The following is a 25,902-nucleotide window of genomic DNA, read 5'->3' as shown; positions in this document are numbered from 1 at the left end:
CATCTCACCTAAAACTGTTCTAATAACAATTCATAGAATCATTGAGTTCATAACCTACCCTGTTCCAAATAGTATTAACCTGCAATCCTAGTTCAGTTCAGGTCTTTAATGTAATTTGTATGTACTTTTTATTTTTTGCAAAAATGGCAAAACACAATAAGTACAGCACTAACCCTTAAGTAAAACATATAAAAAGATTAACATTTTGAAAATACTTCATTGAATAAGAGGTGTTTTTTTTTTTTTTTTTTTAAATGGATGCAATTTCTTTCAATAAAACAAAAAAATTAACATCTTCCGGGAAAAAAAAGTATAAAAAAAACAAATACTTGAATGAATAAGTATACTTAATCCGAATATCCGCAGTGAATAAGCTGTGGAAAAAATAGTAAAAGAGAAATAAAGAAGACAAAAAAAACAAATATTATTCTACACTTTATTGGATAAGAGAGTGATAATAAATAGAACTGTCGATAATGATAATAAATGAGAATAAAATATCCATTTATGGTGGTAAATGGAACTACCTGCAGGGGGCAGTTGACCGCCCGTGTTGCGCATACAGGCGGAAGAGGACCGGAAGCAGTGCAGTGTTTACTTCCTGTTTGAGCCTCGCCCACATGACGGGAGGTCGTCCGCGAAACAATGTCTGGAATGACAAGTATCTGACCGGCGCTCTTACTTCTTCTTTTTTTTCATCTATTTTAAAACTCTGGAGCCATGTCCGGAGCGTTGGCGCGGCTGTTGTTTTATCCCACGCTGGCCTACAATGTTGTCATGGAGAAGGTGTCGTCCAGACGGTGGTTCAACCGGGTGGACCGGACCGTCCTCCTGGGAGCCCTGCCCTTTAAATCCATGACCAAGGAGGTAACGCCGCCAAGTGCGCCGCACTCCCTGCTGTGGCTTGTCGTCCTCGGCCTGTGCCGGTTCCTCGTTAATACGATAACATACACTGGAAAGTAGCGCAACACGTGAAGACCAGGGTGCCCACACATCCTGGAAAGCATCCTGGAATTTTTGTACTGTCCTTTTCTAGCCATGGAAAAATCATGGAGTATTACACAAATGCCCAAAATGAGTTGTTCTTGGAAATTGTTCTTTTTTCTCCGATATGCATTGGAATTATCTTTGTACAGCAATCTTCATTTTAGAAAAAACATGTATATAATACCATATAGTTAGATATTTACTTCTATCATTTCAACGTGCTTCTCTGGGAACCCTCTGTCGGGCATTTTGGCTGATAAGACTTTTTCTCAGGGTGAAGGTCGCAAGAGGTCAGAGGTCAGAAATGTGGAGGTCAGCAGGTAGAGGACGGTGTGCGTGGTCCTGCCCTAACAGGTGAATCAGGGAGATGCCAACCAAACACGTGTGCAGTACACACCCTGTTCCTCCGGAGGAGCGGTCTAACAGCCCAAATAAGTGAGAAAAAACCATGCGAGTGGACAGGATCTTTATTATGAATAGATGAATAGACACCAAATGAGTCCTGCAAAATTATTTATTGAAGAGAGTGGGAATACTGAAGAAGCTTGTTTCACTATGCATCCCCATTTAAATAAAAGTATTAACTCTTAACTACTTAACATTCAACTGCAAGTTCACCAAAAATGTTTTCTAAATGGTCATACTCGTTTTTTTTATGTTCCAGTTGGTAGAAAAGGAAAATGTCAGAGGGGTCGTTACAATGAACGAGAAATACGAAACAAAGTTTTTCTGCAACTCGGCTGAGGTGAGTGCTCGGTCCTTGTGTTCTGCCGAGGACCTGAATCCAGGTATTCCAGTCTGGGCGTGTTTGACAGGCGGTTGTACCCGCAGGAGTGGCGGGCCGCAGGGGTTGAGCAGCTCCGGCTGAGCACCGTGGACCTCACGGGGGTGCCCAGCCTGGAGAACCTCCACAGAGGGGTGGAGTTTGCCATGCGCCACAGAGAGGAAGGCACCAGCGTGTATGTTCACTGCAAGGCCGGACGCTCCCGCAGCGCAACCCTGGTTGCCGCCTACCTCATCCGGGTGAGTCCGACTTGCTGCAGAGGGAGTTGTGTGAGTTTATGTGTTTGTGTGTGGGGGCGGGGGCGCGGGAGCTCCGTCCGTGTGTCAGTAATCTGCCTGTGGATTTGACGGCTTCCTGCGTTTGTTGACAGCTCCATTGCTGGACTCCGGAGGAAGCCTGTCATATGTTGGCATCCGTGCGACCGCACGTACTGGTTCGCTCTGCGCAGCTTGAGATGCTCAGGAAGTATCACCAGCAAGTCTGCGGACAGGAGTCCAGCTGAGAATTCAGGAGTCGACTGGTTTCAGGCTTTTGTTCAGTTCCTACGGGAGCTGTGGAGACAGGCCTAAGTGCCTCACCAATAATAAAGACACTGCTTTTGTGAAGATTGACGTTTGGGAGCTTATTGCCTTTCATATGCCATGATATAACCAGTGTACATTTATTTAAAATACATAAATACAAGCTGTATGGTTTTCACTGGAAAACGGACACTTTGTGATATGTTTTGACTTTTTACAATTTCATATAATTATCCACCATCATTGTGATTTCTAAAGACTTCTTTGTTTAATGAAGCTCATGTGAAAGAATCGGTACTTGTGAGTTTGGTCTTTATTCAAGAATGCCTTTATGATATAAACATAGGGCTTGAAGACAAACACCTGCTAGTAACGAGCAACTAACAAGCTGATATGGGCAGGTGTCAGGAAATGCTGTACTCCAGGTAGCCTGGCGTAGTTGATGTAGGGCTGAAATAGGTATGTATAAGAATATAATCAAATTTAAAGTTATTTTACAAAAACATTTTTTAATGTGTGTGTGTGTGTGTGTGTGTGAATACTGTATGCACACAGGGTGGTATGCGGAGTGTATATGAACAATAAAAATGTTTATAACTAAATTAAAACATTCATAAGTACAACAGTAATATAATAAATACGTTTTATGTTCCCCGGGTCATTTAAGGAGAAATATTAATTGAAGAACTTTGCACACATCCATGGTTCTCTGAACGACAGGGACTTCTCCTGCCAACCGGGAGGGGGAGACACAGCGGTCGCACTTTCCCCGACGACGTTTTAGGAAAACGCCGAAGAAGAAGAAGAAGCAGCAGAAGAAGAAGCAGCAGCAGCACTAGCACTGCAAACATGGCGGCGTCGTTGATGCGGTTTGTCCGCGGAGGTCTGGGAAGGAGCCTGAACCGTCAGTGCACTGGTTTTACCTCCTATGTTTGACATTTTGTGAGATGTTCCAATCGACACGGTGTCGTGTGAGCAGGTCTACCATCAAACGCCCCCCTTGAGCCATTAGAAGCCGCCAGATGTCTCCCGGTTGACCTTCGAGCTAGCTAATGCTAATGCTAATAGCGGTGTCAGAGGGGGATGCAGTCAAACTGTCTATGGTGACATTGGAACTGTCAACAGAAATATAGATGTCATGTTTGATTTGACTGCATGCCTGTTGAAGGACCGCTGGGTAAAAGGCACCGTTAGAAAGGTGGCTGGTTGTGGGACTGTTAAGTGACGTGTCAACCCTCTTGTTGTTTTCCAGTTGCAAATCGCAGTGCTTGTGTTGTGCAGCAGCAGGCAAGACAGGAGACAACGGCCACTGAGACTAAACGTGAGTTAATGGAGTAATACTGCATTAACTAGAGTATTAGAATAAAACTGCATTCACTCCAGTAATGGAGTAATACTGCATTCACTACATCAATTTGAGTAATACTACTTTAGGTATGAAGAAGAAGAAGAAGAAGAAGAAGAATCTTTGTCACATGGTACACTCACCACAACTGAGTAATACTGCATTAACTAGAGTATTAGAATAATACTTAATTCATTACAGTAATACAGTAATACGACATTAACTAGAGTGTAAGAAGAATACTGCATTCACTACAGTAATAGAGTAATACTACATCACCTAGATTAACACTACATCAACTCGAGTAATACTGCAATAACTAGAGTATTAGAATAATACTTAATTCATTACAATAATAGAGTAATACTAGATTAACTAGAGTAATACTGCATTAACTAGCATATTAAAAGAATACTGCATTCACTACAGTAATAGATTAATACTACATCAGCTACAGTAATACTACATTAGGTATGAAGACGAATCTTTATTTGTCACTCGACACACACACACCACAACAGAGTAATACTACATTAACTAGAGTAATACAGCATTAACTAGAGTATTCGAATAATAATTCATTCACTACATTAGTAGAGTAGTACTACATTAACTAGTGTTATACTGCATTACCTGTAGTAATAGAGTTATTGTAGGGAATACTATGTACAGTGTGGGGAATAAATACTTGGTAGAGTTGATTTATTCATATGTGCAATTGGATGCTTTATGTATTAAGAGGCAGATATTGCATGAATATTATATACAAGTAATATATAAAACAGATCAGGCAAATGAGTTTCCAGATGAATTAACTGACCAGATGACTTATTGTTTATGAGTGACATGTGGGTCCCCAGCCATGTCACAATATATGTATTATATGGGAAACAAATAGCGTTATTTGTCTTTCCATCTTGTTGCAGTTCAAATTATGTTACCTCAGCACAAGGTGTCTTCCTAAAACAGTCACAATACACTTCTGGGAATTCCATCTGGGAATGGAATGGGCAGTTCAGTTGGTTAACCTTCTGTTTCCTCTGCTCTCCTCGCAGCCACAGTCCGACCCAGGGATGCCGTCACCCATAACCAGCTCGCTGCATTTGGGGAGTATGTGGCTGAGATGATGCCAAAATATGTCCAGCAAGTTCAGGTCAGTCTAAAATCAGGTGGATGAATGGTGCTGATCTGAGGTGGTGTCATCCATCACCGTTGTTGTGAATGCGGCATCTGTTCGGGATACGGTGGCATTTCACTGATCCCTGGAGGGAGAATGACAATGTGCTACAGCGGCAGCAGGACCAAACAGCGCTTACAGCATGAGACGACAGATGGAGGGACAGAAGTTATTATGAAGATATTCCTCACCATGACAAATTCCTTGTTTATGTAAATCTGGTTGGTGGAATAATCTCATTATGATATTGAGTCTGAAGGTGCAACCGAGCAATATGGTAAATACACTCTTATCAGTGTCAGCGTTTCCGTTATCCGGTAATTGCCGGTTTTTGACCTGCAAAATCTGTTGAAGTCCGCCATAATAAATCTCTCCCGTCATAATGTGCATTGAAAATAATTCCCTCGAGCACAATTTGAATTAGTGCTGGATGGATCGTTTAGATAAAAAGTCTGCAGATCTGTTCATTTCCGCGCTAGGCAAGGTGCAACGGAAAGCCAATCAGTTTGGAAGACATACAGCTGATCGGAACGCTTCACCTCTGACCAATCACGTTTGTCGATATAGAACGATATACACACACACACACACAGACACACACACACACACACACACACACACGGAGCGGAGACGGAGCTGCAGCATCCAGAGCATCTGAGGAGAAACAGAAACATGATGTGTCGTTTGGACACAAACATCCATCGTTTGGCGGGGGTTTTTTGTATTTAAGTTCAGACCCAAAGCAGACGGTAAATTTTTTGTATAAAATATGTCGACGGGATGTCCCGACGAAGACGGACGCCACCACAAACTTTATTATTTGTTTAGACCTATTTGCCATATTTATTTTGTTTTTGATTTGATCAAAATTATTTTAGTGAAATGTTAATTAAAGCGGCTGCACTTGTTACTTGTTATAATATTCGTAATATTTATTTATTCATTTATTTATTTTTAAAAAGGTGTTAACTGACAGGGCTTATTTTATTTTGAATATTGAATAAAACATGTTATACATCTACATGCCTTGATGATGTCATTCTCTATATAGACTGCTTATCAATTGTTTTCAAGCTCAATTAAACACATAATATTTGACCAGAATCGCTCCCATTTGTCCGGGAAATTTAAATCTTCCAGGACACGTTGACCGGCACCAATTTTTCTAACGAAAACTCTGATCAGTGTAGGTGAACACCGTCACATTTTATTGCAAAGCCAAATGAAATCTGTTCGATTTTTCGCTAAGATGCTTCGAGGACTATTCTACATATGGAGAAGTTGAAACCATATGTAGTTATACATAGATCTTCCAATTTTTCCAAGCGATTGAATTAGCGTTCAAAGCTGGTTCCGTCTTGCTCGGAAATATGTCCATGCGTGGTTTTCTGTGATCTTTGAATAGTTTTTATTAATGTCACCGTCATTTTTGTTGAAAAAGATGACAGTTTATTCAAGCTATACTGGAATCTCAGGATCTTCTTTTTTGTTAAGCGTCCCGCATGTGAATACAATTTTGTCACATTCTTGAAAGAGCTTTGAAGAATACACAGATGATTTTAGATTTCCTGTACGCTGATACAGATCATCAGACACAGCGTCCCTTCCAACACAATTTCCTCCTATTCCATTTTTCATGTGATGTAATTACACGTCTGTCTCCATGGAATGAGGAACATGGCAGTGTTGACTTTCTTAACAATGTGGCACATGCTTTTTTTGTTGTTGTTTTTTTTTTTGTTATTGATAAAAAGTTAATCTGGAAAGTTCTATAAATGAGTGCCGTTTGTTCCATGAAATACTTTATTTCAATGAACAAAAACATTTCATAGATAGGGAACGCAATTTCTTATGTATTTTCTATTTCACAGTTAAACTTGGGAAAGTATACACATATGGTAAATAAAAGTATTGCAGAAGTGGTGGCTCTGCAGGTTATCGTTGTAATTACTGTTCATCAATATCAGTGATTGGTAATACTCCCAGGGTATCCATGAGTCATGAAAAAGTAAAAAAGAAGTTTTATCAACTTCGCAAACAGTAATATAACATCATAGAATTTTATGCCTATTAAACGTTTTGCTTTACGAGCCCCGCCCTTCATGTGCATCGTGTTCCCAGGTGACGTGCTTTGAAGAGCTGGAGGTAATGATCCACCCTGATGGGGTGGTTCCTGTGCTGACCTTCCTGAGGGACCACACCAACGCCCAGTTCAGGAACATGACCGACCTCACTGCCATCGACGTCCCCACACGAGAGAACCGCTTTGAGGTGGGAGTTTGACCTCTGACCTGAACAAGACACGTTACATGAAGGAAAGAGGCTTTGCTCTCGCTGGTTCTTAATGCTGCCGTTCGTAGAATTGAGCTGCAATTGATTCAATGCAACCATTAAACTAATTGCACACTTATAGATAATAAATGGTTGTGAACATTGTAATGAAAAAAATATGTACTTTTTTTCCTCCAAATTACTCGCTTGTCAACCTCTCTGCAGGCCAAAACCAGCCAGAGGCCATATCTTTAATACCTAATTATAAATATTATACATCAATGCATCCGATATCCAGCATGTCATTTTAAAGCACCACACAAGATGAATCTCTGCACAGGCAGAAACTCTTTCCAACAGCGAAAACAACACAGTGTAATGACGGTCGGTAAACCAGTGGGTTGACCCGCCCTGTTATTAAATACCCACATTTCTATTGCGTCTTGCGTGCCAGCGATGACTTTTCCTTAATGAGCAAAAAAATCCCTGCGGACATCTCTTGAATTTTTTGGGGAAATCGAGCGCTCGCATAATTACCTTTTGCGCTCTGCAAAGGATGTCACGCATCGCAACGCGGATCAAAGCAGCAACACTTTCTGGTGGCGCGACGCCCCGCGGGCATAACAAGATTCACCAAGACTAACTAGGTGCTAAATTAAGATTTGAACCCTGAGCTCACGATCCATGAATAAAACATGGACGGAGGATAAAACAATATAGCCACGAAGAAACTTTGACTGTATTTGTACCAAAAAGATGAACATGTGTGATTATACGAACTTGTTATCCCCTCATGTGGCCTATTGCACGTTGATTATTATTATTTTTTTACTTTATATGGACTTAATTGGCTTGTTTGCTATACTAACTACACCACACTTACACCAATGGTAAACTACACCGTACACACACCAGTTCACTGAACCGGTGACTCAGTTATTTCGTGTCTGTGCCTGTGGTTTTTTACAGATTGTCTACAACCTGTTATCCCTGCGCTATAACTCCCGTATCCGCATCAAGACGTACACAGACGAGCTGACACCGGTGGATTCTTCCGTCACCGTCCACAAGGCCGCCAACTGGTACGAGAGGGAGGTGAGTCTCCGTCCGCACCACTCACTTTGAGCTCTTTTAACTCCAGGAAGGCCTTTTATTCTTCACCAGTGCAGTGCCCGTTCAAATGCCTGTTTGTGAAAGTCGTGGTGAAAAACACCGGTAAAATGCACTCTTCTGGATTAACTCGCTGTTCACTTGTTTATCCAAAGTGTATTAATATCACTTGTGTCGCGTGTCCGCACCAAACACACCTGTTCAGGACGAGGCCGATTGCTTTCACAAGAAGCTTGCGCATCATGAGTGAAAAATGCAGAGGAGAGTTGACCGGCTCTGAGGCAGGGAACCTGAGAGATGCCTGAGATCGACATTAAACTCAGTGTCCCATTTAGAAGACTGCTCAGGCAGAGACGGTCCCTTCCAGGTGTCCACGGCACATTTCAAACTCCATCCAAGCTAAAAATGCATTTCTAAAGTGTGTGTGTGTGTGTGTGTGTGTGTGTGTGTGTGTGTGTGTGTGTGTGTGTGTGTGTGTGTGTGTGTGTGTGTGTGTGTGTGTGTGTGTGTGTGTGTGTGTGTGTGTGTGTGTGTGCGCCTGCGCAGGTGTGGGATATGTACGGTGTGTTCTTTGCCAACCACCCGGACCTGAGGCGCATTTTGACAGACTATGGCTTCGAGGGCCACCCCTTCAGGAAGGACTTCCCCCTGTCGGGTTACGTTGAGGTGGGTCCTATGTGCCGCGAGTGCATCAATCAAATGGCTTTCAGTTTTTACCACAAAAAGGGGTTCTGGTGTCAAATCCGACCCGGGTCTTTCTTAGTGGAGTGATCCCCACGTTCATCTGGGTTTCCTCCCACACCAAAAGACATCTTCAACAGGCTACACCAGTGGTCTGCAACCCCTGCACATTGGCTCGCTGGCTATGACAAAATAAAAGTTAAAAAAAAAAACATTTTTTTGTTATGTTTGGCTGAGTTAGAGACAGCACCTTAACCATGGTTTTTGTATGGCAGGTGCGTTACGACGACGAGCTGAAGCGCGTGGTTGCAGAACCCGTAGAGCTGTCGCAGGAGTTTAGGAAGTTTGACCTCAACACGCCCTGGGAGGTGTTCCCCGCCTACCGAGAGCCCAAGGACGCCCCCAAGTTGGAGGCTGGAGAGCAGGCCCCCGAGAAGTAATAGTCACAAGCCACAACACTTCCACCCTGTCTGAGCCGGCATCCTTCCTTGAGACCCTTTTGAAATATTTATGTAAATAAACGTGCAAATAAAGCGGCCCTAATGTTGCTGGAGTTGTGGTCCTTTTTATTAGGAGTTTCAGACAAAACATGGCCGTCACTACAGAAATAAGCCCTGTATTCCTATGAAAAGAAAATAATACTTCAATCTGTTTTGCTCTCCTTATTGGATCATGGTGAGGTGATCCATGGACGGGCAACTCCATCTACCCTTAAACCAGAACAGTTTTCCATTCAGCACTGGTCACCGCTGTGGTCACATCACTGCCTGGTTTTTGGGGTTGAAGGGCCTTGAATGATTGAATACCATACTGAAGTTCAAGTTCAAGTTCAAGAGATTATTTGTCACATACATATACATACGTTCATACATATCTGCAGTGAAATGTCATGACACCCGGTGATTACGCACAATAAGCTCTATAATTACTCACTATGTGACATTAAAGTATCTAACCATGAGTTAAGGTGTGCCATGCATTGGTTCCAATGTATAAGGGTAACTGTTGCACACATCTTAACAGCAAGTTATAGGATTTTACATTTAGTACAATATTTCTTTCCTGCTTCGTCCACTGCAGGTTTACTGACATACATGTATCTACCTGTCCAGTAGATGGCGATGTTTCCACAGGAATGGAATCAGCTGCAAAAATGACAAAATAACCTAAAGTTTCAAATATAATAGGTATCTCATGGATTTAACACTATTTATTTTTGGAATAATTTAAAGAATAGCATATCGAATACAAAATAGACAACACATGGATTTCCTTTTTATTTTGTGAAACATCTTATTGAAGCATTCTTTTTACATGTAATTAAATCTGAAACCAAAACATCTGAAAAAACCTCACTAAGAAGGCAGACATGGGTCAAATTGCCGGGAATCCTTTCATTTTTATTTTTTTTGTGATGGATCAGGCCGACCAGGACAGGGCAGTTGGCTTTGTGCTTTTGGAAGGTTGTTGCTGGTTTTTACACAGTAGCCTTTGTCACGACAACTTAATTTAACATTTTACAGGAAAGCGCTTGTAGCTTCTAGGTTGGGTGCCTCGGCTAGAGAGGTTTGTCTGGTAATCAGAGGGTTGCTGGTTGGATCCTCGGCTCCTCCTGCTTCCAAGTGTCCTTGAGCAAGTCTGAGTTCCTTAATGCTCCTCTCCAGCAGCTTTGAGCCTTGCATGGCAGCGCGCGTTGCTCTTTTGTTTCTCTCAAGTCTCATCTTATCCCATCCTATCTTATCCTTGCAATACGGCCCATGTCTGATCAACAAAGATATAACTAATATACAGTAATCATCCATTTTTTTTTGAACTAGAAAGGAAGAAGCGCTAAGCCAAAACAGCCAACGTTTTGTGTACTGTACAGATTTCCTCTGGTCCTTAAAATACACAGCAACAGGTTTGGGGCCTGAAAAGCTGTTTAACAATGTGAAAAGTGACTTTTTTTTTTCCTTTTTATTTCAGTGCATTTTCCATGACACGCATGCATGAAACGAGTGTCCTTGAGTCGGTCAAATTAATTACGCAAGAAATACACCAAATACCGGATTTCGGGATTTTTTTTTCCTCAGTGGCCGGCTTGACCGCTGAACAATATTCGGTTAATCGGGTCAGTTCACCCCGCGGAGCAGAGCCCAAGCAATCACAGACACATCTGTCCACTTTGCAAGCCCCCGGTGCGGTTCACTTGCCGGGGCCTGAGGTGGAAAAAAACCTCAAACGCCGTGGAGGGGAAGGGGGTGTTGAACTGCGATAGGCGCTCTCAGAATATCATCTCCAGGTGAAAACGTAAAGGTGGGAGAGGAAATTGTGTTCATCGCAGCCTGTCGCAGTAGTGCGTAATGGTGGTGGGCCGCAAAGTGTTTTTGGTCCCTGGATTTGAATGAATTTAGCCTCAGAAGAGCCCGGTAACGCCCGCCACTAATTTGTGGATCAATGTGTTGTTTTTCGTGTTGTCGCCCAATTTTCCGCTCGAAGATCGTGACATCCCTTGTATTTATATCACCTTTTTCGGGGTCGTGGAGGCTGCGATGCCGGTTTACTGTGTAAACCAGTCCATTTTGGGAGGAGACACATATACACCTATATCTACGTTTAATTTTGAGCCCCCCCGCCCCTGCCCCCACCCCCACCCCCTGTGGTCTGCGTCTCCCCGCAACATTTGGGCCATGTGAAGCATTACTTGAAAGGACGCCTCTCATGCGGAGAGGGTGATTTCATCAAGTCAAAGTTCATTACAATCTGAACAGCTTCTTCTGTCTTCCGGCAGTGTGAAATTAAACAGGCACGCTTATTGGAATGGCCCCAGAGAAGCAATTTAATTTTCTCCACAGTGGTCGCCATCTGAATACATAAATTAAACTCTGCCAGAATTACAAGTCAAATTACGGTCCCTTTCCCCACAAGCGTAAATGTATGTCTGTAGTCGGACAAATTTATACTTTATTCCTCTACACCGGTCCTTGCTTTGCTGGAGTAAAACACTCTAATATAACTGAAAAAAAAGACTAATCCTGACACATTTAAACATTGAAACATTAATTTTGTTTTCACATGATGTTTTACCCATCAAGAAAGACAGTTTTTAAATACACACAGAGATGCTCCTTAAAAAAAAGGGGGGGTGGGGTGGGGGTGGGGATGCATTAAATATTGAAGGTTCCACAATGCATAAAAACCCTCATGGGCATTCCACTTCACACTGAAGACATGTCGGCTCAGGTGGTCCAAGCCTCCATGTCCACTCTGCTGTCCCCCTTCCTTTGCCGAGGGATTCAAACCAGGAGGAAGCAACCCACCGCCCCCATCCCGCCCCCAGCCCCCAAAACTCCCGACCCCTCCTCTGTTCCACACAACTCCAGGGTCCTTGTTCGTAGACTTACAGACTATCCCATCTCTTGATGTCCCCGCTGCTCCTCCCGCAGCTAGGGCTTCCTCTCCGCCTTGGATTGGCTGCTGCTGCTGCTGCTGCTGCCGCTGCCGGCGGCGGGGGCGGGGGCGGGGAGGTCGGGGTAAACCAGGAAGCCAGTGAAGGTTATGTATTTGGCGTGGTTGCTGTAGGCTCCGAAGCCGTCCTTCTGGTGGGAGTAGAGCCATACGGTGTCGCCCGGCTTCAGGGCCAGCATCAGGCTCTGGCTCTGCAGCGCCTTCTCCCCCTGGCTGTCGTCGTAGATCATGGCCTGCACCTCCAGCCGGTTCTTCATCAGCTTGACCGACAGCGTCTTGTGGGGCAGCTTGCCCACGTTGAAGGAGAAGTAGTAAGCGCCGGGGACGCGGCAGCTGAACACGCCCTCCGTCACGTTGAAGTCCTCGCCGATGTTGACGAACGCCGTGTCGAAGCTGACCGGGTGGTGCTGAGGCATGCCGCCCTGGTCGGCGCCCAGGATGCTCTGGGTGCGACCCACCGAGAAGGCAGAGCGCTGGTCCTCCTCCTCCTCCTCCTCCTCCTCCTCCTCCTCCTCCTCCACCTCCCTCTCGCCCTTCTGCTTCTCCTCTATCGCGTCCAGCCCCGGCGGGGCGTGGTCTGCGGCCACCTTGTCTTTTGGAGGCGTGGGGTTCTCCTGCGGGGGATGCTGGGAGTTGTGGGCCGCGGGCTGGTGGCGTTGCGACTGGTAGTCGTAGGTGTCGGGGTAGACCAGGTAGCCGTTGAAGGTGGTGTAGTGTCCCGTGTTGCTGTAGAGAGCATAGCGAGGGTCGCCATGGAGACGGAGCCAGACGGTGTCGCCGAAGTCCAGCTGCAGCATGGCACTCTGGCTCTGCACCTGCGAGGGACGGAGACGGCGTTTATTCTCCCCGGAACGGAGCGATATCAAGGACTCTAAGCAGTAACACCCGCCCGTCATCCGATCATCCGCCTGCTTCCAGGCGGAGGCGATCCCCCTCTATTCCGCGACCCACGTCTAACCCCCTCCTGACGGTGGCAGGCACCGTCCTGCGATGTCCCCGGCCTGGGACGGTTGGAGTTCTGCTCCCCGGAAGAACGTATTCGCGTTTTCCCCGCACCTTCTCCCATTACATTAACGAGACTCCCAGCTCACGGGAGTCGCGGCAGGACTCCGCTTTCCCCATCTCCCGCCCTCCCCTCCCTTCCTACCTTCCGCTCCTCGCCGGAGTTCTCTTCGTAGACGATGGCCTGCACCTCGTTCCTGTTCTTCATCAGCATGACGGACAGGTCCTTGTGCGGGAACTTCCCCACCGTGAAGGAGAAGAAGTAGGCACCCGGGATGCGGCAGCGGAACAGGCCGCCCTTGGCGTCGAAGTCCCCGCCGATGTTGACGTAGACCGTGTCGAAGGTCACCGTCATCTTGGGCCCGCCCTCCATGCTGCTCGCCCTCGCCGCGGAGAAGGCCGAGCGCAGCTCCGCGTCCTCCGTCAGGCGGGCGAATCCCAGCGCGCCCCCGCCGTAGCCCAGGCACAGGAAGGCCGCGAGCAGCATCATATCTGCAGGGGGGGATGAGAAAATGTATTTTTTTTTTCGTTTCCAATCTCACAAAGCCGCTTGTTTGAGTCGTTTTGCGAAGCGCCTCCGCGACGATCCGACTGACGGAGATTGACTGGGAAAATAAACGGAGCAGAGCCAAATCGTGATAAATCCACTTGGCTCTTTGATCCTGTTTACTCGCGCCGTCCCGACTGTGTGGATCTTTTGTAGCTCCCTTAACCCCAGGGGACGGATTTCAATCATTTTACTGCTTATCCATTAAAACAGTCATTACTTGTATAGTAATTCTCACCCCCCCCCCTAATCTCCACCCACGCACACACACACACACTCGCACCGTCACCGCAAGAAAGAATCACTGCACCCTCGAATCATCTCACGCTCCGCGGCTCGTGTCTAATATCGGAACAGCGTGTTGTGTTTTCCAGAGTCAAACAGCTCTTCATTTCACGTGGCGGAGTTCTCCCCGGGCCCTTTCTGCACATTGCGGTTCTCTCTCTTTTTTTTTTCCGGGCTGATGAAACTGCTTTTGTTTGCTTCGCAGCTCGTCAAACTAAGTGACTCAGACCCAGGGAAGGGGAGAAAAAAAAAACAGCCTCATCTGAGAGAAAAGCGAAAGCTGCTCCGAGTCAGGAGTTTCAAGGCGACACAGACGCTGCGACCACAGGAAGACGCTTTCTGTGTGTGTGTGTGTGTGTGTGTGTGTGTGTGTGTGTGCGCGCGCGTGTGTGTGTGTGCGCGTGTGTGTGCGCGCGTCAGTCGTTCCACACACACACACACACACACACACACACACACACACACACACACACTCTGCAGGATTGCAGCACAGCCCTCCGCGCCGCACCAGGCAGATTGCTCTCCGTAGAAAAGATATTACAGTTTTTTTTGTGTTTTTTGGGTTGTTTTTTTTTGCAATCTGCAGTCACATGTTCTCGACTCTAAACACAATGAGCACAACATCCGCCTGTCGTGGGCCGTACCATTAACACAATTCATGTCGTTTTCACTGAATATGCAGTCAGTTGACATGTTTTAAAAGTGCTTAAATTTCCTTTGCATCTGTATGCAAAGGAAATGTAAGCACTTTAGAAACATGTTCATTGGCTGCACCCAACACCAAAAGAATGGATCTTTCTCGTGTTGCTTACGAACGCTTGCACACAGAATGCCAGAAACTAAAAGGGAAAAAAAACAAACCCTAATGTTAAAAACCTCAGATACAGTGTAAAGCCTCCGCTCCCGCAACAACAGCTCGTTCGAAAATGTGAAAGGCCGCAATGGGCCGTTTTATTAGCTGAGACAATCCCTCTTGTCGCCTCTTTGTCGCGCTCCGCCGGACCGACGAGAGGCGGGCGCCGAGGTGGAACTATCAGCGCCCGCAGCACAAGAGCAAACAAGGCCTCACGTCGGGGGCGAGCCCGGAGGAGGAAGGGGAAATGTTCCGAAACTCAAGCGTCACCCTTGTCATGTTGTCCCTACGCGGAGCGTGCGGCCTACTGGTCGACTTGTCTACGGTATCTGATAAACATTCATGAAACACATCGCGAGTTGCAATTTTCGGCCCTGTCCCAGGTGGCGAGTGAAAGGAAGGCAATCTGGCGGAATTCTTCAAGCCTTCCGCTTCCTCCTCTCAGACTCAGCATCCTCGCTACCTAGAAGATCTAAAATGGCAATATACGGGATAATGTGGAAAAATATACAGTAAAACCTACGGGTTAACTGTACACAATAAAATATTGCAATATGCACAAAACCTATTCAACAAATATACATTATACATTATTAATACAAAAAAGAAATACAGAGCCAAAAAAGTCACCAAAAAAGGGAAAACGGTCACATACCATAACTTATGAAATTGAAAGATCAACCTAAAGATAAAAAAAAAAAAAAAAGTGTTTGTGTACAAATGCTCTCTGCGCAGCTGATCGAGTAGCTGAATTGGGTTTGGTGTCAGAACGCTCCTCCCGGCCGCTCGCACTCCATCGACGGTTCACAACGGAGGCCGCCGCTAATTACGGCGGCGTTTGATTGTAATTAAAGCGTTGGGACCCAGCCAATCGCTTTTGGTTCTGGTTGCGCTTGCTCGGCTCCTTCAATGCAGAGATGATTTAATCCCCTGGAAAAGCAACACAGCACATTACTCGCACCAAATATTGTACAGTAGTTGTTCTTGTAAGTGCTTACTCTGTAATAACTGAAATAAACTCAGTAACACCCTCCCCCCCTTCCTCTCTCTCTCTCTCTCTCCTCTCTCTCTCACACGCGCACACACACACGCACACACACAAGCACGCACACACACATGCACATCAGACACACACATCGCTATGCCGATGCACATGCAGTCATCGTCGCCACCCTGTTTGTCTGTTTAACGGCGGCAGTTTGCCTCTGCCGCGCCGCACCACGGAGATCCCGCGGGAACGTGACGCTTCGAGGATTAAACATTGAAAGAACAGATCAAACAATCCCTCTCCATAATGAGAACCCGCGGGAGCTAAGCCCAGGCGTGGGTAATAGAATAAAATATAACAGGACAGAGTAGAACGGAGCAGAACAGGGTAGAATAGAATAAGATGGGGTTGGAGTGGAATAGAAGGGAACGGAATAGAATACAAATAGACTTGAATAAATGAATATATTAAGCCAAACCCGGGCACAGAAGGCACATCCTGTGCAATGTTGTGTTGCGCTTCAATCAGTGTCACTTTGTTTTTACCAGACTTCTCTGTCTGTCCATATTTAGATCCATATGTTTTTTAATAGACTGGCCAGTGTTTGTTTCATCTTTAAGGTAATGCATTGTTTGTTCGGCCTAGTTTCCATTTTATTTTTAACCGCGGGTGTCCGGAACTTTTTCACTCCCCTCCGGAGGACCAAAAAAACCCGGAATCAAACGCTGCATCGGAAGCAAGGGTCCAAACGGCGCGGCGGTCCCGAAACCTCGTCTGTTTTTTATAACGTTCCCCCGTGAGAAAACAGCGTCGCTGCCGCGGTGTGTTTTGTGGCGCATCATGCCGTCGTCGGTGTGAACCGGTGCTTTTTCATTTCATTTTTTTTATTGAGGGAAAATTAAGAGATTTCCATTGAAACAGCTGGATGGCAGCCATTTTGCTGAACACGCGCGGTGGAGAGCCACGGCGTTTTAATCACTTTTCCCGTCAAATCAAAACCTCATCCGCCTTTGTGCTGGTGAACCGCTGCTCGGGCTGCGGTCTTCCCCGAGACCTGCCCCATCTCTATAAATACTGCCGATTTACCCCCCCACCGAGATGGATCAATAACAGATGCTGGAGAGGCAGGTGAGGAGGAGAGGGTGGAGGGAAAGCGAAGGGAAGGGGGTGAGGGCGAGAGAAAGGAGGACGGGGAAAGAAGCTGAACAAAGGCGGTTTATTGATGAAGACCGGGTGAAAAATCCACTGCACGAAGAGGGGAAGTGGTGGTGTTGGGAGTGTGTTTGAATGTATGCACCGTGTGCGTACACTCCATGCGTTGACGAGGTGTTTGCACATCCCATAAAACTTTGAGGTGTGGTCGTTTGTGTGGGCCAGTGTGTATATTAGTGCATAATTTGTTATTGTCTAATTCTCCATGTGTATATTTGTGTATATATATTGTGTGCGTGTGTGTGTGTGTGTGTGTGTGTGTGTGTGTGTGTGTGTGTGTTGCCAGGCATGTGATTTCAGTGGCCTTTAGACGCTTTACACATCCCCTGGATACGTCGCAGTGGCTCTTTTCCCTTTACGTAATCAATGTTCAATCAACTTATTCATGAAACGAATATTTAAGGGAATTTTGGGTTTAAACATCCCACATATGGAAATGTTCTCATGTGCATTTGCAAGCTGTCTGTTGGGCGACTGGATCTATGGTTTAAAATACTACTTTTCAAATGCCAGTACTCGTACCCCCAGGGAAGGGCAGGGGGTAACTTTTCTAAAAATATTTACTTTATTTTTATTTTTTTCACTTAACTTAAAAAAAAATATTGGTTATCTATAATGTTAAAAAAAATTCCCAGGTTAAGAAAATATGTATACCAACACAAGTTTGATAGCCAACCCGGTATCACGCTTTTTCGTGCTCATGGTCACAAAAATGTATCTATTCAATCGTGTCCCGGAGCGCGATTGTCTGGCTTTTTTCGTGCCAGAAAGAAACTTAAACCCATGCATTTTAAATTTGAATACATCCATCTTTCTCCCAAAAATGTTTTGTGCCAGTGAAGGAGGTACTCAGGTGAAAAAAAAAATAATAAAAAATTGAGAACCGCCGGTTGAGTAGATTAGTAAAGCATGCGGCGTTGCCAGTGGAAACGCCACCGGCAGAACAGAAGCCGATTGGCTGCTGACAGGACGCTGCTTTGAGGCTGAGGGGAAGGTGATTTGCTTCAAACGCAGCAGAACCTGATTCGCCGGAAGGGGCTCCGGGAGAAATGTGGGGCTGTAAACACGTCCCGGAGTGGAGTTATGTTGCAGGAAATGTTTTTTTATCACCAGAAGAGTCTGTCACAACCCAACTGGCTTCAACTTGTGTATTAGGCTTTCTGTGCACAAACTGCTCTATTTATATGTCAGTGTGTGTGTGTGTGTGTATGTGTGTGTCTGTGTGCGTGTGTCTGCGTGTGTGTGTGCATCCGTGTGTGTGTGTGTGCGTGCGTGTGCGTCCATGTGTGCGTCCATGTGTGTGTATGCGTGTGTGTGTGTGTGAGTGTGACAGAGTTCCTCCTTCATACTGGGCCAGCTGCTCGAGGTGATAACAGACACATTAGCTCAGGGAATGAAGCAGAAGCCCAAAAACGGCCTTCAGAGCCGAATCTCAGCTTTTGCATAGAGTTGAAAGTCACTTCTCCTGCAGCACAGAGGTGACGGGGGGGGGGGGGTTGGATGTCTAGATGCTACCAGGATCAATTTATCAGATGTGCATATCCATTTCAGCTTCTCGTCTGCCGCTTAAGGTTAAAAACAATAACCAACACGACCAAGTATAAATGCACAGTATGTGAGCACGAATACCAGTGCGATGTCACTTGAGTCTCTCACTGAACTTTGTGCGTTGCTGTGGAGCAACGTGACTGTCAGGCAGAATCCCACCCTTTGTCCAACTCCCCCCCCAAACAAAATCCTTCCCTCTCTCTGTCATCCCGTTGTCTTTCCCTTTGTCTTTTGTGTCTCCACTCCTCCCTGTTGCTCTCACCCCCCCCCTCGCTCTCTGTTTGTCTATCTCTGTCCGTTCATCTGAATGTCTGTCTCTGTGTCTTCATTTCTCTCGTTAGATCAAAGAGAGAACTATTGTTTTGCCGAACACAGTCTCAAACACCTGCCCCACTCAGCCCAAAATAACATAGGAATACTCATCATGCGCGCACACACACAGGCACGCACGCACACACACACACACACACACACACACGCACGCACGCACGCACACACACACACAGCATTCAGAGCTGCTTATACGGGTCAGTCCATTTTTAACAAGAATTGTTATATCAGATTTTGAATATTAATCAATCAAGTCCTGGATTCTTGCCTCTGAAAGCACTGGAACATGGGGCGCATTCTTCCAAAAACCTACATTCAGTCAAGTCTCCAGGGACTTTCTTTGAGGCCATTTTCATATCGCCTGTACCAAGGCACACATAGACTCACAAACTGTACATCACTCCTATCCACTGCGGCCATAAAATACCGCTCCACTATTCTCCATCCTTACAGCAGTCATACCCGCCTTGATGACATTTGCAACGTGCAGGTTCGAGGCCCTTGAAGCGGTCTTCTCAAAACACACGCGCTTCCACCACGACGTGCCGGCGCTGAAAATGACTTGCACAAGGGAAATCGCCGCCTCCAGCCAATACGACACGAGCGAGGCCAGAGCCCAGCGCTGACGGGACGGAGAGCAGAACCCGAGGCCTGGGTCGGGTCGGACGCAGCGCTGCCTTGTCCGTGTTGTCGCGTTGTGCAGATACGTATGGCGGCCGCCATCACGTTGAAGGCAGTAAAAAAACAAAAACTCCTTCGGCATCTTACATAACTGCTGAACATTTCTGTTATCATCGGTCGAGGACAGAGAGAAAGCTTTGAAAGGGTGTAGGCCGACAGAAGGGCAGGGCAGGTTGCATCGAGAGGTTCCGCTTCGAAAAAGAAAAATTAAAAAAAAGGAATAGTTTGTTGTCCTCAAGGTTAAAAAAAGTAACAGGGCCTTGGCAATCGCCACACAATCTCGTCAAATGGTCAAATACACAAGAAGACCTTCCCCGCGCTTCCTCCGATCCGCCTGGACTGGGGAGGCAGGGCAGACTGTCACACACACGCACACACGCACACACGCACACACGCAGATCCAGGAACCCAAGCACCTGGAACTCCATGTGATCAATTCTGTGATATTTGTTTTTTTTCTACATGAAGGCAGGAGGTAGTGATTGATATACTCTCAGTCCAGCGGCGTCTCCCCAGTCCCGTTAAGCCAGCCCCCCGCCACACACACACACACACACACACACACACACACACACCCCACACACCCCCGCTATCAAAGCACTCACTTTCTGAGGGAGGACGGATATGAAAGTCCAGCGGCTCTGAGAGGGAATCGTTAATGGAGGAAAAAATGTGCCTGTGCGGTGCGAAGCAGAGCTGAAGGTGCAGACCTCTGTGTGGAGGTTGGATTGGTGCAGAACAGAGAGCCGCCAAAAATGTTTCATGTTTTACGAGTAGATTGTTTTTTTTATTTGTTTTTTGTTTTTTTTTATTCGGTTTTGACCTTTGTCTCAATAACCCATGGATCGTCGTGATTAATCGTGGACTCCCTCATCGCTCCCCTGATTTATCATTCATCGGAGCTGTGGAGTCATTGTGACTGACGCTGCAGTCCTGCTATTGTCTGTGACGGAGCGATCCCCAGGAGCCTCCGTCACAGATTTATCCATGCGGATCCACGTCTCCAAGCTCTTGGATGTGGACGACAACGCCCCACATTTGGAAACTGGAGCACGTCCGAGGCGTCTGAGTACTCCGACCATAAGAGCACCATCCGTTCCCAGACGTCCTCGAGGTTTGTGTCAGTTCTGCAGGAGACACACTTTCCCCTCGCCTCTCGGCCTCCATTTCTATTGTTCACCCATTCGTATAAATTCCCGTAATCTTAGTTGGATAAATTCAATTATTCTCCATTTCAAAGTCACGGCAGAATGCACAAAGGGTGTCTTCTGAAATGTCCGAGGTGAACGTGTCCATGGTGACTTTATACTCTTTACACTACTCCTATACTACTCTTTTTACTTAATTTAATAGACCATCATTATATAAAATGTAGGTCCTCTGTGGCTGATGTTTGCTTATGGAGATGGATTAAACTTGATGCTGTTCGCTTCAACAAAGTTGCACGAACCTTCCATAATGTTCCTGTACACTGCAGCGTCGAGATTTCCCTTCATAGGAATATTAAGGCACCAAGTCTGAAGCCCCTCAATCCCTCCTCCACCCAAACCCAAATCCGGACCCGTCCGTCAGACCGCCAGATAGTGGAGCGTGAATCATCACTTTGGAGAAGGTGTTATTTCGCGTTGCACGACTCCGCTCCACGTTTGTACTTGCACACGCTGATCTTGGACAGTTGTTTGGCAATGGAAATCAGTTTCCCCACGCTCATGACATCCTGCACTTGCAACGTTTTGCACGTTGCCTCCAGTTTGGAAGCAAACAGACAGTCGCTGCAGGCTGCTCGCCACAGCACTTGCTGTTCAATTATGCGAGATTTTGTTGCCGAACAGTTTGCAGCTGAGCTGAGGTTGTCTCTAGCCGTTTGCGCAATGAGAGTCACTGAGCTCATCCTGCTACCAATATATGTCCATTTTCTTTCCTAGCTTTAGTTAAAAATCAATTTATTCAGGAAATCAATCGTTTTATCTTTAATTTTGAAGATAACTAGTTTTAGTTCTCAAATTTTCATGATTGACTGACTGTAAGTATTGATTGAACTCAGTATCCAGGCAGTTTTAATAGGTAAACAGAGATATGCAGTTTCCTTTTAGATGTTTATAATAATAATAACTTTATATATACCTTTTAAAAACAAAATAAAAAGTTCTTGACAATAAAAACAGTATTTAAAGTAAATCAAATCCAACAACATATGATATAAAACAACATAAAGTAATATAAATAGGACAACAAATACCAAAGTTAAGAAAAAGTCATACGATAAAAGTCTTAAGAAGAGATTTGAAAGAGGATACTGTGTTTCCCTGCCTGAGATCTCCAGGCAGGGAGTTCCACAGCGCCCGATGCCGGTCCTTCGGTTCTCCTGTGCGGGTGTGGGCATGGATACACCATGCTGCTTCTACTGTTTTTTTCACAATCAGACTGGAACCATGACACGCCCCTTTTCTGGCGTGTTTGTGACGTTGAATGTGACACACAAGAATAAAAAGAAAGCCATACTCTTCTACTGGCAATGGGAAAGGCGCCAATCGCCTATTTTTAGCAGGTTAACCCCGTGTTTGTGCGGGTGTACCGCCTAATTTTGGTGTAAAACGGCATAATTACATGTTAGAAGCCTGGTAGCAGCATTTTGTATCAATTGCAGTCTTCGGATGTTTTGCCTGATGATACAGTACCAGAATAAAGTGCATTGCAATGGTCAAGTCTGGAAGAGATAAAAGCAAGGATGACCTTTTCTAAGTCTGCAGGGAAAAAAAATGACCTGATATTGATTAGCTGTCTCAGTTGGGCAAAGCAGGACTGCAGCACGTCGGTGACCTGAGTGTCTAGAGACAATTAAGAGTACAAAAATAACACCTAGGTAAGGGGCCCCCTTTCAAAAATTGTTGGAAAAGGTCCCCAGACTAGAGGAGAGGCTATTGATGCTGCCAGGGCTGGCATCAGAGGGCGTATTCATTATTATTTCTGATTTGGAGTCATACAACTGCAAGACATCTTTGGACATCCAATTTTTGATTTCAGCGAGGCAGGCAATAATAGAAGAAACCACGGCGGTACCAGGCTTTAGTGCGGCAATGGGCGTAATCTGCGCAGCAATGGAAATTTACGTCGTGTCTGCGTATGATTTTCCGAGGGATAGCATGTACATAGTGAATAAGAGGGGATCCAAAATAGACCCCTGGGGGACCCCACAAAATCATATTCCTTCAGTTGGCTGATTAAGACATTATGGTCCACTGTGTCAAAGGCTGAGCTGAGGTCAAGAAGAATTAAAATGGAGTACTGGCTGCAAGCAGTACAATAAGTCATTGGTGACCTTGACCAGAGCAGACTCAGTGCTGTGTATGGAGCGGAAACCAGATTGAAATTTCTAAAGAAATGTAGTGTTCATAAAACAAATCACTTGAGTAGAGACAATTCTTTCTAAAATCTTTGATAAAAATGTGGCAGCTTGGAGATTGGTCTAAAATTACTAAAAACTGAGGGATCTAGAGAGAGATGGTGATTTATATGTTGCTAATTGTCCTGAGTGATGAATTGAAAAGCACTCTTTTGAAAGTGGACCTAGGGCCGTCTAGTGACAGCTTCGGTAAACAGAATAATCAATCCATAATCAAGCTTGTGATCAACTCGACAAAAGTCTTGAAGGATGATCTGCCATCCGATCAAATGTCAGTATTTATAGCATTGTACTTGGTAAAGATTAAGTTCATAGATGGGAGAGGAAATATTAGGATTATGATTTCCTGCGAATAGCAAACATTTTATTCTTTGAGGATTTTTAAATAAGACTAAGATGAATTGCTCCATGTTTGCTTGGTTGCATGGCTGTTTGCTTGATTTTCCACACCATCAGCAATGGTTGTAGCTGGAATGGGCAAATCCACTAATTAGAAGGAGGTGGAGATACCTTTGGCTATGTAATGTTCATTATCGCGTCTCGTCTCATCATTGTATATGCACTTTGTAAATTTGCAAATCCCAATCAATTTTTAAAAAATCATGCCTTAAGCGTGGGTGCACAGGCCTAAAAATGTGAAGCTTTTTCTCCATCTTCTCTGTGAAAGTGCACGGAAGGAAAAAGGCACCGGCGCCTCCGCCCTCCTTCCCACCTTGCCCCTGGTTCATGCTGGAGAAGAGGCATCTTAGGGGAGCAGATAGTGTATCAAAGACAGTCGGGAGGGGGTGGGGGGCTTTTATCAGTGTAGCAGAGTATAGTGACAGCCCCCTGCTGCCCCTGTCTCCCTCATTAGCTGTGTTCCTCTGACACCTCCGTCCTGACCTCCCCTCCCTTCCCCCTTCCCCCGCTCTCTCCACCTCTCCTCCATCCTCCCATCCTCACTGCTCCGGCAGGCAGCTGACACGGTGCCGTCAGCCGCCCGCTCCGCTGGAGACACCGCGTCAGGCTGCGGGAGGAGGGGAAAGGTGGAAACGGGGAGGGGGGTGGGCCCCCAATCGGGAGAAAGACCCAAAGGGATGCAAAGAGGAATGGTGGAGAGAGAGAGAGAGAGAGAGAGAGAGAGAGAGAGAGAGAGAGAGAGAGAGAGCGGTGTCAGGCAGCCCTGTGAGCTGGGGCGAGATAACGGGGAGATCAGTTTGTGTAAACTCGAATCCGTCCTGTAAACGTCTTCTTTCTGCCGCCACAAAGAAAACCTGCGGCAGCTCCACCACAGCGGCAGGGCTGTGGTTCGTACTGAGACAGCTCAGCGGTGGGGTGGGGTGGGGTGGGGTGGATACCAAGAAAAAAAGAAAGAAAGAAAGAAAGAACGACAGAACGAAAGAATGAAAGAACGTTGGCAGTTATGGCAGTAATTTGGACAGTAGGAGAGTTCGATCCATCAATGACAGACGTGATAACTGCCAGTCCATACGTCCGTCCACCCCCCTGTCTATCTGTCTGTCCGTCTGTCTGTCTGTCTGCCCGCCTGCCAGTCCGTCGGTCCGTCTGCCTTACTCTCCAACTCCCAAAATGAAGCGTGATTTGGTTAATTTGTTTGTTTGTTTTTTGTCTCAGTAAGGAAATGAGCTCCAGATGATGCAAGTCCTCAAAGAGAGAAGCATAGTGATGATTCTGTCGCCGCAGCTGAATCTGTGCAGTTTCTATTTTTATAAAAGCGCGGCCGAACCCTTCACATGAGGGAAAGAGGGGCTCGGCGTGACCCTCTTCTTTTTGATGTGAAAATGTTCCGTGATCTTAGTTCTGACAGGGAGATGTGAGCGTGCGGTGTCCTGCCTGAATGCTGGTTCCAGGTATCTATTTGGAAAAAGTCCCCTTGACAGTAAATCTACGTGCTGTATGAAATGCATAGGCTCACTGCACAGTGCAATTCTAGTGTCTGATGTAGGCGATTTGCCTGGAAAAGCTCAAGGAAGTGTAAATTTCATTTTAAGTTGTGCTGCTTCGATATTGTACTTTCATCTCCACGAGGCTCTCAAGGGGCCGTGGCCAAAGGGCACATCGCAGCACGTCACAGTCTCTCAAACTGCCTGATCGCCCTGCTCTCTGATACAGAGAAGCTCTACGGGCCACAATCATTTGGGGGCACATCGTTTTGGCCTTTTTACTCCTGAAAATGTGGCGGTGTTCCCTTCCAAGTAAGAGAGCAGCTGGAAGTCAGCATGGTGGCACGAGCACACAAATGGTACTTGGAGTACATGAAGAGTACACAGAATCATACATATGCACATGATCTCACAGGCGTGGAACCCATGCAGAGTGAATTCGGTGCTAAAACAGGAGGCGACGTGTCGCCCGGAGCCTCCTGGAGCACTACAGCTGCAGACAATAGGATCAAACCTCTCTGTTGTGGCAAAGCAAGGATACCACAGATCTAGGCGGGAGGAGATGAATGGCGATAAGGCAGACGCTTTTCACTGAGTATGTACAGCCAGCCGCCTTCTGCGGTGGGGGACGATCGCGGGAGCTGCGGAGTCTCCGAGATGAACCGCGGTTCTGCGGCGCTGTTTCGATCTAAATGCATGACTTCGGCTTCAAACGTTTACATTCCACGCCTCGGTGACAATCCCGCCGACTGTGGCAGCATTTCACAGCGTAGCCCATCCGGGCTCGATCCAGCTGAATAATATAAATATTGCATGCGAGCTCACTGCCCGCCCGCCGGTGTACCTC

The 25,902-nt window shown here is 46.0% G+C and overlaps 3 protein-coding genes across 3 annotated transcripts; 2 read left to right on the top strand and 1 right to left on the bottom strand.

Annotated features, from left to right (window-relative positions):
- Positions 1 to 613: 613 nt before the first annotated feature.
- ptpmt1 (protein tyrosine phosphatase mitochondrial 1) lies at positions 614 to 2,376 on the top strand. Its single transcript, XM_079997148.1, has 4 exons — positions 614 to 867; positions 1,652 to 1,732; positions 1,819 to 2,010; positions 2,142 to 2,376. The coding sequence occupies exons 1-4, from the start codon at positions 721 to 723 to the stop codon at positions 2,271 to 2,273; spliced, it is 552 nt and encodes a 183-aa protein (XP_079853274.1). The 5' UTR covers positions 614 to 720; the 3' UTR covers positions 2,274 to 2,376.
- A 707-nt stretch (positions 2,377 to 3,083) lies between these two features.
- ndufs3 (NADH:ubiquinone oxidoreductase core subunit S3) lies at positions 3,084 to 9,429 on the top strand. Its single transcript, XM_079998077.1, has 7 exons — positions 3,084 to 3,196; positions 3,545 to 3,613; positions 4,693 to 4,790; positions 6,936 to 7,085; positions 8,055 to 8,180; positions 8,742 to 8,861; positions 9,152 to 9,429. Exons 1-7 carry the CDS (start codon positions 3,142 to 3,144, stop codon positions 9,314 to 9,316), a joined length of 783 nt encoding a protein of 260 aa, XP_079854203.1. The 5' UTR covers positions 3,084 to 3,141; the 3' UTR covers positions 9,317 to 9,429.
- Positions 9,430 to 12,301: 2,872 nt separating this feature from the next.
- c1qtnf4 (C1q and TNF related 4) lies at positions 12,302 to 13,770 on the bottom strand (the record flags this gene model as incomplete). The annotated part of the gene is made up of 2 exons (XM_079997969.1): positions 13,471 to 13,770; positions 12,302 to 13,138 (listed from the first exon to the last, which is right to left on the bottom strand). Exons 1-2 carry the CDS (start codon positions 13,696 to 13,698, stop codon positions 12,302 to 12,304), a joined length of 1,065 nt encoding a protein of 354 aa, XP_079854095.1. The 5' UTR covers positions 13,699 to 13,770.
- Positions 13,771 to 25,902: the final 12,132 nt, after the last annotated feature.

Source organism: Zeus faber (assembly GCF_960531495.2).
Source record: "Zeus faber genome assembly, chromosome: 3".
Classification (NCBI taxonomy): domain Eukaryota; kingdom Metazoa; phylum Chordata; class Actinopteri; order Zeiformes; family Zeidae; genus Zeus; species Zeus faber.
The sequence above is the reverse complement of the archived record's forward strand: the minus strand, read 5'-3'. Positions and strand labels throughout refer to the sequence as shown.